General features: G+C 41.8%; 1 protein-coding gene across 1 annotated transcript in view; it reads right to left on the reverse strand.

The window, feature by feature from the left end:
- Positions 1-20,768, reverse strand: part of LIG3 (DNA ligase 3) — a 57,340-nt gene that overhangs the window by 33,649 nt on the left and 2,923 nt on the right. The window contains exons 2-3 of the mRNA XM_082246255.1: positions 15,199-15,668; positions 13,501-13,644 (exon numbers count right to left, since the gene is read on the reverse strand). Of these exons, the coding sequence (XP_082102381.1) occupies positions 13,501-13,644; positions 15,199-15,655 (601 nt within the window). The 5' untranslated portion in view covers positions 15,656-15,668. The remainder of the gene's footprint in view (positions 1-13,500; positions 13,645-15,198; positions 15,669-20,768) is intronic.

Raw genomic sequence — 20,768 nt, forward strand, 5'->3', positions numbered from 1 at the left:
AAGATCCCTGCAGGCTCCAAGTGTCCGCTCATTTTTACCACCCTTGGCCAGCCAGGAAGTTTTGCAAATGTTTGGGAGTGTCCCGTGACCTGACTATCAGTTGTAGAAACAAAAATTCATTTTAATGCAAATAAATGTCTGGGAGCCAGTTACCGGAACCTTCCGGTAGGGGCAGACCCTCCCAAACTTGTGTAGGTACCGTTAAAAAGGTCCTCTCTAGCCCCCTTAAGTTTGGTATTTTTGTCACCTATGGTTCGGGAGTAATGGGAAGGGGACCACCCCCTGCCAGGACCCTTAATCAGGGAGCTGGTACCTTTTGTTCGGGAGCTATGGTCCAAAAACCAGTACTGACCGGGGTCTACCATAGACTAACGAGGAAAGGTGCCACCTAAGTCGGTGACAAAAATACCAAACTTAAGGGGGCCAGAGAAGACTGCTAAGGGTACCTCCACACCAAGTTTGGGATCCCTGGCTCTACCAGAAGGCTCTGGTAACTGGGAAAGTCCACTTTGAACTGGCTTAGCTCCCGGACGATGCACCAGAAAAAGCTCAGGGAGGGCTCATTTGAATATTTCATTTGTTTCCAACAAAATGACCCGTTTGTTTCTACAACCGATACTCAGGTCACAGGACGCACTTGAACACTTGCGCAGCTTCCTGATCGGCCAAGGGTGGTAAAAATCAGCCGACACTTGGTGTCCCTGTCACTTCTGGTTCGGGAGCAGTGCCATGTCAAGCTGACCAAGATTTCCCATAAATGCCAAAGTTAAATGGCTCCGAGCAGGAGCTCCCATTGACTTGTATACAAAGTCAATTTCGCAGTAGCTATTGTATTTAGGCGCGCATACGCTGTATCTTCGGTCGATTAATTTGACATGCAAATTTCTGAGTGCACCGACGTCAGTGTGTGCAGATTTGCAGAACAGCAGATGCCACATCATAGGAAGTGATGTGGGTTTGACTTTCTGCCAGGTTCGACATTTTGTCCAAACACCAGAAACCCAGGCCAATTGGTGGATGGAAAATGGCTTCTCGTTGTACACTCCTTACTGACCCCAACAAGGATAAAACTGAGGTCTATATTCAGAAAAGAAAAAAAAAAAAAAGTGGATGAATTCATGTTCCGGTCTTCTCTACACCCTTCAGTGCCCAATTTGACAAAAACAAGACATCGTTCTTAGATAGCTTCCTGTACTGTACAATGACCCGGGTTATGCTCAGATTTTGTCTAGGACATAAAGACGGTTTCTCATAGAGCCCCTACCCTTGGTGGGGTTCTCGCCCCAGTTTATTCACTGGCAACAAGTCCCGCAATCATTGGTTGCAGTTCAAGGATATCTTCAGACGAGGTTTGAGTGGATGCTCATATTGTTCCCACATTAGAAAGGGGGGTTTTGTTGGATCAGCCATGACTGGCAAGGAGTTCAAAATTTCTTCCTTTATTAATTGTAACACTAGATTTTTGCTCTAGGTCGTTACATGTGAATTGTGCCATATACAATATGTGGGCAAGACCACATGTAAATTAAGGGACATATTGCACGATCACCTGTATGACAGAACTGGTTTGAACATCACAATAAAGATGTATCCAGCTTGGTAATACAAGGCATTGAGAAAATCCAGACATCAACCAGGGGAGGTGACCGGTTCAGGCTATTGTGCGAGAGGGGTGTTTTGGATTTTCAGTTTAAAAACCAGAAGGCCAGCGGGCGTGAACTTTGAGTGGGAGGTTTCCCATTAATATGAATAGGTAACCAGATCCATCAGCACCTCTCTCTTAGTTTGTTCCATCTCATCCACCCATTCCTTTACTTTTTTCCCCTTTTTCTATCTCGTACATCCATCGATCGATCCATCCATCGATTTGTTCCATTTTTTTTGCTTTAAACATGCAAGGTTTTTTAGCCTGAGCATGATTCTGTCCTTGGTGCACTTACACAGTGCACGTTTCCTTTGCTGTAATAGTTCTATATATGTGCATTCCGCGAATATCTCAGCACTTTAGTATAGTATATCTGGCTCCAATTTTGGAGTCAGGAATGGACCCTTCTGTACACATTTGCGTATTTGCTTGGTCTTTATGGTCTAGCGATCTCACCTGGATTGTATTGTCAAGTGAGAGGAGTTTCTTTTTAATATGTGAAAATAATATATGGCGATAATTCTAATGTGCTGATTGATATTCTTGGCGACACACATTTTACCTTTAAACATTTATTTAAAACACATTATATATATATATATATATATATATATATATATATATATATATATATACACACACACACACAGTATATACATACATACATACATACATACACACACATTATGCATTTGCATATTATATATATATATATATATATTGTTTTTTGTATGGGTTTACAAGAATCTTTTGGTTTGTTTCTCATGCGTTGAGATTTTTTGTCATATGCATTGCCATGATTTTAGAATAATATGTCCATGTGAATTAATATAAATGGGGCCACAATCCAAATAGCAAAATGACTTGAGGCGTGTCACTGACCCTACATTAGGGGTTTATCTTGATCATCCCGGATTGCTTTGGCAGCCCGGATTTTTGTTCATCTGGAGTGCACTTGATCGGACTCAGGATGATTGTGCATACCATTTGGTCTTTTACACACATACATAATATATATATATATATATATATATACATAATATATATATATATATATATATATATATATATATTACATACATACATACATACATATACACACACACACACACACACACACACACACACACACACACAGTGCCTTGCGAAAGTATTCGGCCCCCTTGAACGTTGCGACCTTTTGCCACATTTCAGGCTTCAAAACATAAAAATATAAAATTGTAATTTTTTGTGAAGAATTAACAATTAACAAGTGGGACACAATCATGAAGTGGAATGAAATTTATTGGATATTTCAAAATTTGTTAAATAAAAAACTGAAAAATTGGGCATGCAAAATTATTCAGCCCCTTTACTTTCAGTGCAGTAAACTCTCTCCAGAAGTTCAGTGAGGATCTCTGAATGATCCAATGTTGACCTAAATGACTAATGATGATAAATAGAATCCACCCGTGTGTAATCAAGTCTCCGTATAAATGCACCTGCACTGCGATAGTCTCAGAGGTCCGTTTAAAGCGCAGAGAGCATCATGAACAAAAGGAACACACCAGGCAGGTCCAAGATACTGTTGTGGAGAAGTTTTAAAGCCGGATTTGGATACAAAAAGATTTCCCAAGCTTTAAACATCCCAAGGAGCACTGTGCAAGCGATAATATTGAAATGGAAGGAGTATCAGACCACTGCAAATCTACGAAGACCTGGCCGTCCCTCTAAACTTTCAGCTCATACAAGGAGAAGACTGATCAGAGATGCAGCAAAGAGGCCCATGATCACTCTGGATGAACTGCATAGATCTACAGCTGAGGTGGGAGACTCTGTCCATAGGACAACAATCAGTCATATACTGCACAAATCTGGCCTTTATGGAACAGTGGCAAGAAGAAAGCCATTTCTTAAAGATATCCATAAAAAGTGTTGTTTAAAGTTTGCCACAAGCCACCTAGGAGACACACCAAACATGTGGAAGAAGGTGCTCTGGTCAGATGAAACCAACATCTAACATTTTGGCAACAATGCAAAACGTTATGTTTGGCGTAAAAGCAACACAGCTCATTACCCTGAACACACCATCCCCACTGTCAAACATGGTGGTGGCAGCATCATGGTTTGGGCCTGCTTTACTTCAACAGGGACAGGGAAGATGGTTAAAATTGATGGGAAGATGGATGGAGCCAAATACAGGACCATTCTGGAAGAAAACCTGATGGAGTCTGCAAAAGACCTGAGACTGGGAGGGAGATTTGTCTTCCAACAAGACAATAATCCAAAACAAAGCAAAATCTACAATGGAATGGTTCACAAATAAACATATCCAGGTGTTAGAATGGCCAAGTCAAAGTCCAGACCTGAATCCAATCGAGAATCTGTGGAAAGAACTGAAAACTGCTGTTCAAACGCTCTTCATACAACCTCACTGGGCTTGAGCTGTTTTGCAAGGAGGAATGGGCAAAAATTTCAGTCTCTCGATGTGCAAAACTGATAGAGACATACCCAAGCGACTTCACCTGTAATCGCAGCAAAAGGTGGCGCTACAAAGTATTAACTTAAGGGGGCTGAATAATTTTGCACGCCCAATTTTTCAGTTTAGGTGTTAAAGTTTGAAATATCCAATAAATTTCGTTCCACTTCATGATTGTGTCCCACTTGTTGATTCTTCCCAAAAAATTACAGTTTTATATCTTTAGGTTTGAAGCCTGAAATGTGGCAAAAGGTTGAAAAGTTCAACCTTATATAAATATATATATATATATATATATATATTATATACACACACACACACACACACACACACACACACATATATACACACACATATATATACACACACACACACACCTCTTGAGTTTGGCCATGTACACTGCAGCTATGATTAAGCACTGACACAAGTGCTAAATGCGGCAGCTGTTTTTGTTCCTGTACCTCTGCCATGCTGTATGGATTTTATCCATCCCAATAAATGTGAATTGCATCGGAGTGGGGCCATCCAGACATCTTCCGTTTTCATACGCAGGGCGCGCCCACATTCCACAGGCAAAATCTTTTTGATATATTCATCAATTGTCTCCTCTAGGAAACAGTCACTGTGCTCCTTCCAGCAACGTTGGGGAGTGCGAATTGGCAGATAATGCTTCAAGCTTCTTCAAAAGTGTTCTAGAAATGTCACCACTTTAGAAAATGCTTAGGTCATATGCCGCTGGTACTATACTCCAGTTTGGCTGGCTCGCATAATTCCCCACTATGCGTCGACTTGCTTCCGCTGGGGCACCAAGCCAGGGACAATGGCTCATAGCTAGTGGTGCTGCCCTATGGCAACTAGACTTTGGATCTGGGTTTATGCACTATTGTGAAAATGATCGCATTATGACAAGAAGAACCCCACGTGAAGCCCTCCTTTTTAAACCTATCGAGTTATATCAAGGGCTGAATTAAAACTGTAAACGCACCTTTTTCTTGGAACGAAGCTCACTATAGTGAGGGCCTGGAAAGTTCCTCGCAGCTCGCAGTTAAACATTGCATGAACAATATTACTTATGATCAATGAGAAATTAACATCTATACTGTCTGATTCGCATGACTAATTTCTGCACATTTGGCAGCCCTGGATATCCTATGCTCATCCTTCTCGCTTTTACCATAGGTTACTGACATTATGACTTTCAGGTGCATTGTTCTTGGAGACCACGCTTTTTTTTTTTTACCTTTTCTTCTTCCTCTTTAACCTTTTAAACTTTCTCTTTTTACTCCCTGTTCCTTCAACACCCTCCTATATGTACTGGGATGTGGTATTCATCATATATATTTCTGTATACCTCAGTCGGCGGACATTCCCTTTGGTTCAATGACCGAGAGCATGCTTTAGATCCAGAGATGTATAGTAACGAAGTAGAACTACTTAAGTACTGTACTTAAGTACCGAAATGCGGTATCTGTACTTTCCTAGAGTAGAATTTTTTTCTCCTACTTCTACTTCACTAAATTTTTTCGATGATTTCGATATTTCTACTCCGATACTTTTTTTTTGTGCTGCATCGTTACTCGTTACTTTTCTCTGCCTTTCCCTTTTTCTTTTTTGTTTGGTTTCCCTCCTTACTGCTCTCTCCTACTCTTTCAATTATCCTCCCTATTCTGCCTTCCCCCCCTCCCCTCCCCTTTTCTATAGGAAGGCAAAGGTAAAGATACTCCCCTTTTTCATGGGTACCTGGTCTCTGGCCATTTGGGTAGCGTTGTTCCGCTCCAGGCTTCCGCTGGGCCGGCGTGGAGTGCTCCCACATGCACCTCTCGGCGCTCTGACGTGTGGCGGCCTTCGGCCACTCTGCTCCTCCCCGCCTTGTCTCCATTCGCTGACGTCTCAGCGCTGGGAGGCGGGGATTCCGGCGGCCGCGCAGTAGAGGCACGTGCGCATGCGCAGTGCGATCGAGGCACTGGCGGCCATCTTGGTTAAGGGAAACATGGGGGGTCTCTGATGTAAGGGGGGGCTTTGTGTGGGCGGTCTCTGATGTAAGGGGGCTCTGTGTGGGGGGTCTCTGATGTAAGGGGGGCTCTGTGTGGGGGGTCTCTGATGTAAGGGGGGGCTCTGTGTGGGAGGGCTCTGATGTAGGGGGAGCTCTGTGTGGAGGGGCTCTGATGTAAGGGGGGCTCTGTGGGGATGGGCTCTGATGTAAGGGGGGCTCTGTGGGGATGGTCTCTGATGTAAGGGGGCTCTGGATGTAAGGGGGGCTTTGTGTGGGGGGTCTCTGATGTAAGGGTGGCTCTGTGTGGGGGGTCTCTGATGTAAGGGTGGCTCTGTGTGGGGGGTCTTTGATGTAAGGGGGCTCTGTGTGGGGGGTCTCTGTTGTAAGGGAGACTGTGTGGGAGGGCTCTGATGTAAGGGGAGCTCTGTGTGGAGGGGCTCTGATGTAAGGGGGGCTCTGGATGTAAGGGGGGCTCTGTGTGAGGGGCTCTGATGTAAGGGGGCTCTGTGGGGGTCTCTGATGTAAGTGGAGCTCTGTGTGGGGGGAGGGGGGTCTCTTATGTAAAGGGGGCTCTGTATGGGGGTCTCTGATGCAAGGGGGCTCTGTGTGGGGGTCTCTGATGTAAAGGGGGCTCTTTGTGGGGGCTGGGGGTCTCTGCTGTAAGGGTGCTCTGTGTGGGGGGTCTCTGATGTAAGTGGGGCCTCTGTGGGGGGTTTCTGTTGTAAGGGGGCTCCGTTGGGGGGTCTCTGATGTAAGGGGGGTCTCTAATGAAAGGGGGGCTAAGTTTGTAGTGATCATAAAAAAGAAAAAAGTCAAATGAAGTGCAAAAAAAGTGCAAGAAAAAAATGTGCAGGGCGCTGGTGGGGGCGCCACAGGATCAGCTCGCACAGGGCGCTTGAACACCTAAGGCCGGCCCTGGTTGGGAGGTTCTTTCCCATTAACAGCAGATATGAAATTATATTCATCTTGTTTTGTCACATATATATATTTGAAGATTCACAATATTTTTAACTTTTTATTGACTTAGATTTCATACACTCTTCCTTTATTTCATTATTGGAATATATTGTTGTATATCACATTGGTTTATATATGATTTTGCGCACCAATAAGCTGTGGAGAAAAAAAAAAAAAAAAAACATGCAGGGAAGAGAAGGAGGGATGCTTTAAAAGGGGAAGGGAGGGACATACTTGATTTGTTTTTTGTTTACAAAAAGTTACAGCCTAAGGAATTGTGATTGTCCTTTAGGTTAATCATTTGAATAAATCATTTGAAATAATAAAAAACAATATGATGTTCAAACTTTTGACTTCTTTCTTTAATAACTACATAACACAGTACTTGTACTTTTACTTTCAGTACTTGAGTAGAATTTTTTTTTTCAAAACTACTGGTACTTTTTACTTTTAGTACTTAAGTAGCAATTTTTTTGAAAAAAACTACTTGCAATACTTAAGTAAAAAAAATGTTGAATACTTTAGTACTTCCACTTAAGTAACTTTTTCTGCGAGCACTTCCACTTAAGTTTGTGGTTGTTGGTGCCCCAGGTCAAGTATGGGATTTTATGGGCAGGAGTATGCGACAATAAGCAGAAATAGTATAATACACAAAATTTATTGCATTGTAGCAATATATATACAACAATTAAATAGTGACTTTAATGGGTAAAGTCCCATTGTGCAGTGAAGAGGAGAAAATAGAGTGTGTTTGGCATGTGGTAATAAGTGACTTAGAAATGGTTTAGTAAGTGGTCTTGCTCTGCTGTTCATCATGTCAAAAGGACTGGGATGAGTGCAGAGAAGGTGCCAGATCGGTGATCCGACATGTTTCGGCCAACTTAGGCCTTTATCAAGGATATTTCACCGATTCTACAGATAATCAAAAAAAGAGGGGTATCAGGTAGGGCAATATTGTACTGAAAACATACATAATTTAAACATCTGTAGGTTAACATACAATTGTATTGTCCACTTCCTAAGACCATGCCTTCCCAAGTTTTGTCCAGGTGCTGCAGGAACAAATATGCTGCATGAGTACATTGAAAGAGTATAAAATGTATTTAAAAGGCTTCAAAAAATGGTGGTATTTACTTGCTGAATCGAAGGACCCGATCCCAGATCCAATGTGGCTTTGAGTGGCAGAATCCACATTGATTGAGATCGTCTAACAGTTTTGGGATCTGGGATCGGGTCCTTCGATTCAGCAAGTAAATACCACCATTTTTTGAAGCCTTTTAAATACATTTTATACTCTTTCAATGTACTCATGCAGCATATTTGTTCCTGCAGCACCTGGACAAAACTTGGGAAGGCATGGTCTTAGGAAGTGGACAATACAATTGTATGTTAACCTACAGATGTTTAAATTATGTATGTTTTCAGTACAATATTGCCCTACCTGATACCCCTCTTTTTTTGATTATCTGTAGAATCGGTGAAATATCCTTGATAAAGGCCTAAGTTGGCCGAAACATGTCGGATCACCGATCTGGCACCTTCTCTGCACTCATCCCAGTCCTTTTGACATGATGAACAGCAGAGCAAGACCACTTACTAAACCATTTCTAAGTCACTTATTACCACATGCCAAACACACTCTATTTTCTCCTCTTCACTGCACAATGGGACTTTACCCATTAAAGTCACTATTTAATTGTTGTATATATATTGCTACAATGCAATAAATTTTGTGTATTATACTATTTCTGCTTATTGTCGCATACTCCTGCCCATAAAATCCCATACTTGACCTGGGGCACCAACAACCACAAACAATTTCGTCGGGATGGTGGCAGAAACGACTATAATCTTCCAATGTAGGATCCAAAAAACTTATCTCTTCACTTCCACTTAAGTCACTTTTTGATCGAGTACTTTTACTCAAGTAGAAATTTCGAGTACTTTATACAAGTCTGTTTAGATCAGATGCCTTCCCCATGGCCCCTAATGCCTCGTACACACGGTCAGATAATCGTACGACATATCGTTCGAGTAAAGTAGCATGCTACAAAATGTCAAATGCAACCATGTGTACTAACCATATGATTGTGTGAAAGCAACCAGAATGCGTAGCCACGTCTTGGAAAGTGATGTCACATATAATAACCTGGCTTATAGTTATTTCGCTATTTCCGATCATGCGCGGTGTTTGTCGAACGATTTTAAGCAGACGCATAGTGTACTAATTACACGATTGTCGTTCGCGGGGCTATCGTACGACAGAAGTTTTCCTGTTTGTCCCTTCGGATTTTGTTGGACGAACTGTTGTGATCGGCTGTCGAAAGCTGTGTACCAACGATCAGATTATCGTGCAACCAGGTCGAAAGCGAGTTTTTTCGTACGATTATCTGACCGTGTGTACGAGGCATAAGGGTCCGGCCTCCTTCACTCTTTTTTGTTTTTTCTTACTGCCGATAACTATGTTCTACCTTTTAGGAACATTTGAATATCACACATACAGTGCATCCGGAAGGTATTTACAGCGCTTCACTTTTTCCACATTGTTATGTTACAGCCTTATTTCAAAATGTATTCAATTCATTATTTTCTGCAAAATTCTGCCAACAATACCCCATAATGACAACGTGAAAGAAGTTTGTTTAAAATCTTTGCAAATTTAATAAAAATAAAAAAATCCCACACTCAAAATTGAGCTCAGGTGGATCATTGATCATCCTTGAGATGTTTCTACAACTTGGGAGTCCACCTGTGGTAAATTCAGACTAGTCAGGATCGAGGGAAAGATGTATACAGCAATGTACAGAGACATCCTTGCTGAAAACCTGCTCCAGAGTGTTCTGGACCTCAGACTGGGGAGACTGTTCATCTTCCAAAAGGACAACTCCCCAAGCACAAAGCCAAGATAAAGGAATGGCTCAGCCAAAGCCCAAGAGAGATCTGGAAATGGCTGTGCACAGACGCTCACCATCCAACCTGGTGGAGCTTGAGAGGTCCTGCAAAGAAGAATTGGAGAAACTACCCAAAAAAGGTGTGCCAAGCTTGTAGCATCATAGCCAAAAAGACTTGAGGATTGTAGACGGTACCAAAGGTGCTTCAACAGAATATTAAGCAAAGGCTGTGAATATTTATGTACATGGTATTTTTTTCCTTTTTATTTTGAATAAATTTGCAAAGATTTCAAACTAACTTTTTTCACGTTGTCATTATGCGGTATTGTTTGTAGAATTTTGTGGAAAATAATGAATTTAATATATAAAATATGTGCATAAACAAAAGATTTAAACGTGAAAGAAGGCGCTGTATAAATGTATGTGCTAGGATTCACCACCAATAATGGTCAAAGATGATACGATGTATCTATATATGGATATGTGCAGCAATGTGCCAAATAGGCAACCTACACATACCTACATGAGATGGTTTGCTGTGTACTGACAGCCACTTATCTTCACCACACTGTTGGACTTTTAGACCTTTTTTTATTATGCTTGTTTTCGGAATTGGACTGATCTTGTATGCACATAGCACTTTTTTTATCCATTGGGAATAGTTTTAGTATGCACATAAATTGTATTCACTTTATTTGGACTTTATTAACTAGATCATTTTGATAATTTATTGCTGGATATATATATATTTATATATTATTCACGTTTCACAGATTGCTAATGACACTCAGCTTTGATTGAGTACACAGAAAACCATCTCATATAGGTATATGTAGATTGCCTATTTGGTACATTGCTGCACATATCCATATATAGATACATTGTATTATCTTTGAACATTATTGGTGGTGAATCCCAGCATATACAATGAATTTAATCTATTTTGGAATAAGGCTGTAAAATTACAAAATGTGGAAAAGGTGAAGCGCTGTGAATACTTTCGGAATGCACTGTTTACTATCGGTATGGTTTAACCATTTCATATTTTACTTATTGTAACTTTTTTATCCTACTGTATTTCGGGGCTATTCTCTGAGTTATGTTGTGCACTCCGGATACCTATTACAGTCAGTCGGCTCTGTAAGCTTTTACATTCTGTCAATAAAAACCGCTCTCAAAAGAAAACTTCAAGCCGGCAGCCGCAAAAGTCTGAGACTTGTAGTTTTCCCATTCATGGAGGACTGTGAATGAGCGGCGTTGCCGATCCGGCAAAGCCCCATTTGGCAGCGTTTTTTTTTTTTTTTTTACACCACTTCGGGACCACCCACTGTATGTATGTATGTATGTATGTATGTATGTATGTATGTATACTAGGGATGCACCGAATATTCGGCGGCCGAACATTATTCGGCCGAAAATAGAAAAAAATAGCACTTTCGGTGTTCGGCCGAATAAGTCAAAAGGCCGAATAATTTTGTGCCGAACAATAGGGCTGAACGATAGTCGATATGATATCGACTATCGTTCTGTGGCCGTAGGCGATATTCATATCGCCGAGGTCACGATATTTACAGGGGGAAGGGACTCGGAGGAGGACAGGAGGACTCACAGACTTCCGTGTTAGGCAGGGGAAGCCGGGACACTTCAGCGGTGAGCATACATGCATTACTCACTCGTGCACTGCAGCCCACCCCACACATTCAGTGAGTCTTACTCTCCTCCCTAGTTTTTTCAATGGCACATTCAGGAAGCCAATCACGCCGTGATTAGCTGCACAGCGAACCAATCACGCGTGCCTGCACACCTGATTGGTTCCGCTGTGCCGCTACTCACGGCGTGATTGGCTTCCTGAATGTGCCATTGAAAAAACTAGGGAGGAGAGTAAGACTCACTGAATGTGTGGGGCGGGCTGCAGTGCATGAGTGAGTAATGTATGTATGCGGCTGTGCTCCTTTCCAGGCTCCTACTAGTCCACCTCCAGCCTCCTACTACCACCACTATGAGAGACTGTCACTGAGTAATTGATGTTACCACATTAACCCTGACCTGCCCAGTGCCCTGTATCTGCAATTCAAATTTACAAGGCTGCCTGCATGCTTCCTGGTTTCCATTCCCAACATCCTTCCCAATCCCTACAGTGTCACTAACATTAACCCTATGGTACAAGGCTGCAGTGTGCACTGAATCCCATTCCCTACAGTAACATTTAGGGAGAGAGACATGAGAGGACGAGAGAGAGAGAGAGACATGAGAGGACAAGAGAGAGAGAGAGAGAGACATGAGAGGACAAGAGAGAGGACAAAAAATTGGCAAAATAAATGGAAAAAATGCGAAACACCGCGTTCGGTATTCGGCCTTCGGCCAAACATTTCATTATTATTCGGCTTCGGCCAAGAATTTCATTTCGGTGCATCCCTAATGTATACATATATACATACACACACACACACACACACACACACACACACATACATACATACATACATCATTCATTTGAGGTTATATACCGCGGCAGTGGCTAGCTGCCATAACCCAGGTATTTTCTTTTACAGTGGGCCCTTTCACATAACAGTGGTCCCGGTGGCGGATTCGGTGCCCACCCAAAATGCCCCCCCGCCGCTTCTCGATCGCTTCCCCCGCTTACCCGAGCAGTCGGTAGCGGCGTAAACGATCTGATCCCGTGGAGCGATGGGCAGGAAGTTGAGCGAGGGCAAGATGGCTCCCACTCGACTATGCCCTTGGAGGACCGGAGCGATGTCAAGATGTCACTTCCGCCTAACAGCCTTAAAAGGGCCCATTTTTTTGGGGCAAATGTGAAATTACTTTAAAATTTTTAAGTGCCCTGTCCCTCCAAGGTTGTGCACAGAAGTGAAAGCATATGCAAGTCACGCCAACATATTTAAAATGGTGTTCAAACCAAACAGGTGAGGTATCACCGCGATCGTTCGAGAGCAACATTTCTCGCACTAGACCTCTAACTCTAAAAACAGGTAACCTGTGTGGCCTATGGAGATTTTTTAGCACCGTAATATGTTGCCATTCCAACTGTGCTCAGTTTTCAATCATGACATGTTCGGTATCAATTCCATTTTTTGCTCTAGGGTCAGTAATTTTCTAGCAAAAAATACAGATTTAAACTTGTAAACAACAATTGTCAAAAATAGGCTTGCTCCTTAAGTACCGGTAGTTAAGTTGTAACAGCTAGTGGGCGAGGGGGGGGGGGGGCAGATCCCCACTAGCTGTCACAGAAGGGGATCAAGGGGGAGCTGGGGCCCAGTCTGTTTGTAACAGGTTATGTGCTACACCCTGAATATGGGTGTAACATTTTACGAAACGTGAACTTATCTTTTAAATTACGTCTTTGTACAAATTAGGTCAAACAAGCACTCAGAGGTCTCCTGCCAGGGCTCAAACCCTCGATGACCCATAGCATGTGGATGGCTGTTGGCGGGTATGGCCGTCCATTCGCTACAGGTATGACACTTTAAATATTACATTACATTTTTATTGCTTGGATTTAAAGTGTAAAGTACACTTTGAAGTCAGAAAAACATACCTGAAAACCCAGAAAACTTCAAAGGTGAAGGGCTTGGTGCAGGCATTTTTGATGGAGATGCACTTGGTGCTGTTGGGGGTTGATTGGCCTTTGAAGGAGTCTTTTTGCGAGGCGTTGGTGCAGCTCCAGCTTTAGCAGCAAGTTCTGGGAAAGTATCCAAGTAAAATGACACAAAAAAAAAAAAAAAGGAACAAAGTTATTTATTTATGTAATAGGTGATGCCCTGATATGTAATGTGCTGCTGCATATGAAAGAAGAGCTCATTACTACTAACAGAAAAAAGGATGGTAACTAATATGAACATCCCACCTACAAAATTATCAAGAGTGTAGTGTCTCGTAGCATGTAATTTCTAAGATTAACTCACAGTACTTGTAGAAAGGTCAAGTCTATCAAATTCTAAATCTCTGACACTGCCAACACCTAAGCTTTTCCCCTCATGTCCACAGTACTGGAAAGACAAGTTCCTGGAAAGTTAAAACTCAAAAATATTCCCGGTTGCTCTATCCAGAAAAACGAATATTAGAATTTGACAGATGGCCAAGGTGTTGGACACAGAATTCGTGTTAAAATGTATCACTGACCTCTGGTGAAGTATTCCTGAAGTATATAGAATGTTTTAGGATTAAAGTAGAACTATAGGCAACATTTTTTTTTTTTTTCATTTTAAATAGTGCAAGGAAGGTTATAACCTGTCAGATTTGTTTTCGCCAACTGTCTCACATTGGGGATATTTCCCTTCACTTCTGTCCCATAGCCAAACAGGAAGTGAGAGGTAATGCCTGCAAATTAAGGGAATTTCTTGGGGACCCAGAGGTCAACAGAACTAGTGTTCCCATTGGAATATTCCCCCTCTTAATTTTCTGGGGACAACCCACAATTTGAGATTCTCTTTTACTTTCATGATGATAATGGTAAACAGGATAAACAGAAAAAGTGATTCACCAGAGACAGCAATAAAATGGACAGGTGTTCGAATACCTCTCCAGTCTATCCAAAAACATTTTGCCTTTAGTTCTACTTCAATACATAAAAAAAAAAAAAAAAAAACAGGGGAACAAAGCTATGATTGTAAATATGACTTTAAAAATATAATATTTATTATGCTTTGTTAAAAGGTTACTGTAAATAAAATGAGGCACTCATAGGAATTGGAAAGTAGCTGGCTGCCTGGTATGCACTACTGTCTTAAAGTAATATTAAAACCAATATGTCATACTTACCTGCTCTGTGTCCCCTGCCGAGCCCCCCACAGAAACCGGATTTCCATGGGGGTACCGGTGCGTGATTGCTCCTGAGCCACCCTGTCTGCATCTATTGACACAAAGTGGGTGGCTCAGCCACTGCTCTCGTGCATATCGCTGGATGGGGCTCAAGAAAAGGGGGGGGGGGGTAGAATGCATTAATGTAAAAAAACTTTTAAGGCTTTAGAACCACTTTAAACCAAGGCTTTTGGACACAAGTGCCTCAAATGTCCACAGTTAATGTTAAAATAAACCTTTACTAAAATAAATGCGGCGGCCACCATTGTGACATTCCTTATGAAAGTTAGGAGACTGGCTGAGTTAGTGGCTTCAATACTTTGAGCAATTGACCTGTAACTAGTATTCATATACCTGATCTGGGTTTATGACTTATGGACAGCAAGGAAAATGCCATTTTCAGAATGACTTTCCATGTCTCCTAAGGAACCCTTACCTTTCACATGCTGATTGATTAGTTCTTTTTCAGCATCCTGTAGCTCTTGCCAGCCTTCAAGCTCCGTGAGATCATCAATCTTCTTTGTGGTTGCCCGTGCACGCTCCAACTTCTCAAACATGCATTTGACATGGTACCACTCCTTCATATCTCCTGCTGATTCACTAAAAGGATTTGGAACTATTTTTCCAATTCGTACCATGCCTTTTGCTATTTTTTCTTTGCATTTCTTGCAGCCAGCAGTCCCACGCTTGGCATATTCTACACAGTATCGTTGCTCTGCCATGTTGTGGCAGCTACAGATTCTTATAGCAAAGTCAAGCTGTAAGGTGTGGAGACGAGGTAATCTTGAGCAGTAATGAAGAAAGGGAGTAGTAGTGTTTGAAAAGCTCCTCAACAACAGTGGCGAAAATGTCCTTGCCGTTTGAAGAACTAAAAGTTTAAATAATCCTTTCATAAAAATGTTTGGTCTGGGGGAGAAAAAAAAAAAAATAAGGAATCAGTAGGATATATAAAATCACACATACTTGAGGTTTGCAACTTACACCAATCAAGAACAACAATTAACATATGGTGACAAAAAACAGTTTATGCCATTTTCATTTTATTTATGGAACTGAGCCTATCGAATATTTTGACATTTATGAACTTCTTAAAGTCAGTGTACTCCGAAATGATATATCGATTTTTAACAGTGAAGAGTATAAGAACCACCTGGCTTCTTCTAGCGCTACAAAGTCCTGATATTGATTAAAGTATGCTTAAAGTATCACAAAATTAAAAAAAAACAAAACAAAAAAAAAAAAAACCCTGGTTAATTTTTAGGCTTTCCAAATGTGTTTTTTTTTTTTTTGGTCCATCTTCTTGGTGGCAAAGACCTGAGCGTTCACAAAGCCTTTGCAGTGTTGTGATCATAGTGCACATGCTTCCCTTCTAGTAGGATTTAATAGCTTTTTTTTCTTTGTTCATGTAACCACATCTTTACAAATCAGAAAGACTCAGGTTCGGGGCTGGGCTAAACTGCAGCACATCCTATGTCCTGGAAAGTTGTCATGGGAAGAATGGGGGCTTATATTTCTTATTCTGAAAATGCAAGCTGCCTGGTTTTAATGATGCCAGTGGTTGAAAATTCACTGACCCAGAACAAGCATGCAGATCAAAATATATATAAAAAAAGAAAAAGAAAAAAAAAACACATATGGAGAGGCTGCACATCCCAATAGGTTTGAGAAAAAAGGAAGGAAAGAGCCCCCAGGGTTTTTTTTAGCAGCAAATGACAATAAGACTATAGGTATGTAAAAATATTCATCTTTATTGAAAAAATGTTTAAAAACTACCAAGTTTTTAAACATATTTTCAATAAAGATGAATTTTTTTTTTTTTTTACATACCTATAGTCTTATTGTAATTTGCTGCTACAAACCCTGAGGGCTCTTTTGCAGATCAAAATATCTGACTTCCAGAATGGTCACAGAAGACTCAAGAGGCCAGGCACTAGCATTTCCTGAAGTCATCAATGGTTACCCAATGATAGATGTAATTTATTTACCAGTTCCCGCCCACCCACAGTAAATTTACTGAGGACGGGCGGTGTTCTGCTAAAAACTCCCAACTTGCAGAGAAAACTTTCTGTGACTGTACAGAAGGAATAATTGGAGATTTCGACCACTTGGTGTTTTTACAGAACATCGGCAGCCTTGACACTCTGTTACATGCTATAATGAGTGGACATTGTTAGTCCACCCGCTAGGTGTCGCTGCCTCGGAGACAGGTTTTTTGGTTTGGTTACTAGCGGGCGGACAAACAATCTCCACTCATAATAGTGTGTACAGGAGTGTATACGCTGCCGCCTGTTCTGTGAAAACACCAAGTGGTCGAAATCTCCAATTATTTAAGATGTACAGTCACCGGAAGTGACTTGGAGTTCTCGGCAAGTTGGAGTTTTCGTCAGCACAGTGGCACAGGCAGGCTGGATTACGTAAATGGAAGTCATCCAGCCTTTTGACATGCGGCCCCTGCTAATCTACGCCATCACTAGTTATGATTTATGGCTGTAGCCAATCACAGCACAGAGTCGTGTGTACTAACACCCATAGCTTTGTACACAGATCAGCAATCTGGCCGATTCTCCTCCCTGCAGGAGATCTGTTAGCAAAAGCAAAACACTTTACACTTGTTAGGCACACAGGTAACCCCTTGATGTAAACCCCCTTCCCAGCCAGTGTCATTAATACAGTATAGAATATTAGTCACGATCAGTCAGTTTTGCCAGATTGCCTGCCACACTAAGTCGCTGATCACCACCATTACCAGTAAATTCCAGTAATTTATACATCATAGTTGGTAGATGTTATATAACTTTCACACAAACCAATATATACTTATTGGGATTTTTTTTTTTTTTTTTTTTTTAACCAGACATATAGCAGAGTACATTTTGGTCTCAATTTTATTGGATAAGTTTGAGAATAGAACAAAAGTAGAATATATTGGGGTTTATTTTGCAAAATGTTTGGTCTTTTTTGTTTAGATTAGGCTCCGTTCACACCTAGCTGGGCAATTTGAATTGTGGGCGGAATGGCCACAATTCTGCCCACAATTCCAAATCGTGGAACGTGTGTGAGATGTCATTGCTTCGTAATTGCTCCCCAATCACGCTGTAATCGTGGTGAATTGCAGTGCGATTTATCGCGCAACAATTGCAGCAAAATCACAGCGCAATTTGGGTGCTAGTAAATAGTAATAGCATTGCACATGTGTCCCGCGATTTGGAATTGCCGCGATTCCGCAGTGATTTAAATTGCCCAGGTGTGAACAGAGGCTTATAAAATCAAATACCACCAAAAAAAGGCTATTGTGTGAAAAAAAATTATATAAATTTTGTTTGGGTACAGTGCTGCATAACCGTGCAATTACCAGTTAAAAAGTAAACCCTCATAAAAGAAAAACCTGTAAAGACAAAGGCATAATGGGCTAGTATGCATCGCACACTTGCTCATTATGAAATACCTTAAAACTAAGCCCCCGCAGTGTCGCCTGCTCAGCGACAGGACGGCCGTCCTGCTTCCTTGTTTGCATCCTCCGGCCATCTGATTGGCCGGAGGTGCGATTACATCACTCACGCGCATGCACGCGGGAGTGATGTAATCGGGTGGCCGTTCCGTCAGAGCGCATGCCCCGATGACGTCATCGGCTGTATGCACTGTAAATATCTCCTAAATGGTGCAAGTTTAGGAGATATTTATAGCACCTATAGGTAAGCCTTAATATAGGCTTACCTATAGCCCCCCCCCTCTGGTAAAAGGATCCGACGGTGCCAGCTGGCTGCTCCCATAGGCGATCAAAGAGCGAATACTCTTTGATCGACTATCTTTTTAAACTGAAGGCACAAAAATCTCTTTTTTGGATCTTTTGCTTTTAAAAGGTAAAGAGATTTGGGGTCTTTTTGACCCGAGATCTCTCCATAAAGACGACCTGTCATTCTATTACAAGGGATGTTTACATTCCTTGCAATAGGAATAAAAGTGATCCAAAAAAAACAAAAAAAAAACGAAAAAGGTGCATTAAAAAAAAATAAATAAATGTGCATCATGCCCCCCATTCTTCCATGCTCCCACACAGAAGCGAATGCATAAGTTGCGTATGCATATGTAAACTGTATTCGATCCACATGTGAGGTATCGCCACAAATGTTAGAGCAATAATTCTAGCACTAGACCTTCTCTGTAACTCTAAACAGGTAACCTGTAAAGGTGTTTAAATCGTCGCCTATGGAAATTTTTAAGTAATGTCGTTTGTCGCCATTCTACGAGCGCAATTTTAAAGGGTGACATGTTCTGTATCTATTTACTTGGCGTAACATTATCTTACACACTATATAAAAAAAAAAAAAAATGGAGGTTAACTATTGATTTTTTTTTTTTTAATTCATAAAGTGTATTTTTTCTAAAATAATTGCGTTTGGAAAACTGCTGTGCAAATATCGTGTAACATAAAAAATTGCAACTATCGTTATTTTATTCCTTAGGGTCTCTGCAAAAAAAAAAAAAAAAAAAAGTATAATGCTTGGGGGTTAAAAGTAATTTTCTAGCAAAAAAATACGGATTTAGTGCCGGCCTTCCGTGAAAAAACCCTACCTGTGAAAATTCCCTACCCTCTTCACTTCCGGTGCACCTACGTCATGGAACAACTGAACAGCTCCGCATGCTCACAGCTCCGGCCGGAGGGTAGGGAATTCTCACGGGATAGGGTTTTTTTAACGTTACACCGCATCAGCTGTTGCCGCGGGTACATTAAAACATCTCCACTGCAACATGAATTAATCTCCGCTCCTACCCCTGTCACTTCCCTGATCTCTGCTCCTAAATGTAAAAGCGGTGGTGGGTCTATGAAAATATAAATCACGGAGCCGAGATCTCCGTGATTCATATTTTCATACACCCGCCGCTTTTACATTTAGTAGCCGAGATCAGGGAAGTCATAGGGGTAGGAGCGGAGATTATTTCATGTTGCAGCGGAGATGTTTTAATGTACCCGTGGCAACAGGTGACGCAGTGTCCGATTCATGTCCAAATTGACAGTTGGCACTGAGATATGCAAACTGATATGGGGGTGTCGTTAACTTTGTAGTGACCCCCCCCAGCAAATTCGCATGGCAGTGTGAACTGCTTGCGAGTCGAATGCCATTCGGGAACCCACAGTGGATTTGCAGGGATCCCGCATCGCATATGTGTGAACCAGCACTGAAACTTGTAAACTCAAAGTGTCAGAAAAAGCTTGGTTGGCAAGTAGTAAAAAAAAAAAAAAAAAAAAAAGGCACAGGCCTGTGGTATGAACAGGCCCTTTAAAGAGGAACGTGAACCCCCCCCCCATTTTACTTTTCTTTCTACGGTTATAAAAAAAATTAAATAAAAACAAAACAAAAAAAAAATAAAAGATATCCTTACCTGCTCAGCTAATCCAGTGTTATCCAGCTGTTATCCACTGCCTCACAGCTTCACTGCCAAACCCTTTCATCAGGAGTCAGCTTTCACTTATTTCTTACAGGTACTTCTATAGCGTCATCGTCAATTTACGCAGTGCTTTACATATATTATACATTCACATAAGAGTCCCTACCCTCAAGGAGCTTACAATCTAAGGTCCTTAACCACTTGCCGACTGCCGCACGACTATTTACGTCAGCCCCTCACAGGCAGAGTGACGTAGTACTACGTCGCTAGCCTGTGAGGGTCTAGGGAGCGAGCGCGTGCCGCCGGAGGCACGCTCCCGCTCCCGTGCGGTCACGGGCCCCCCCCTGCGCGTGTGACCGGCGGACCCAATGTCCGACGGTCACTCGTGATCGTCGGGTGGAGAGGGAGAAAGGCAGGCGGCTGATGTAAACAAAGCCGCCTGTCATTCTCCCCTGTATAGGAATAGTGATTATACGGTTCTACTATGTAGGACCGTTGATCACTGTTCCTACACCTCAAGCCACAGCCAATCACAGTTAGAATCACGCCCCTAGGGACACACATAACCCCTCCATCTCAAAAAAGTTAACCCCTTCACTGCCAGTGTAATTTTACAGT

Source organism: Pelophylax lessonae (genome assembly GCF_965119305.1).
Source record: "Pelophylax lessonae genome assembly, chromosome: 2".
NCBI lineage: Eukaryota > Metazoa > Chordata > Amphibia > Anura > Ranidae > Pelophylax > Pelophylax lessonae.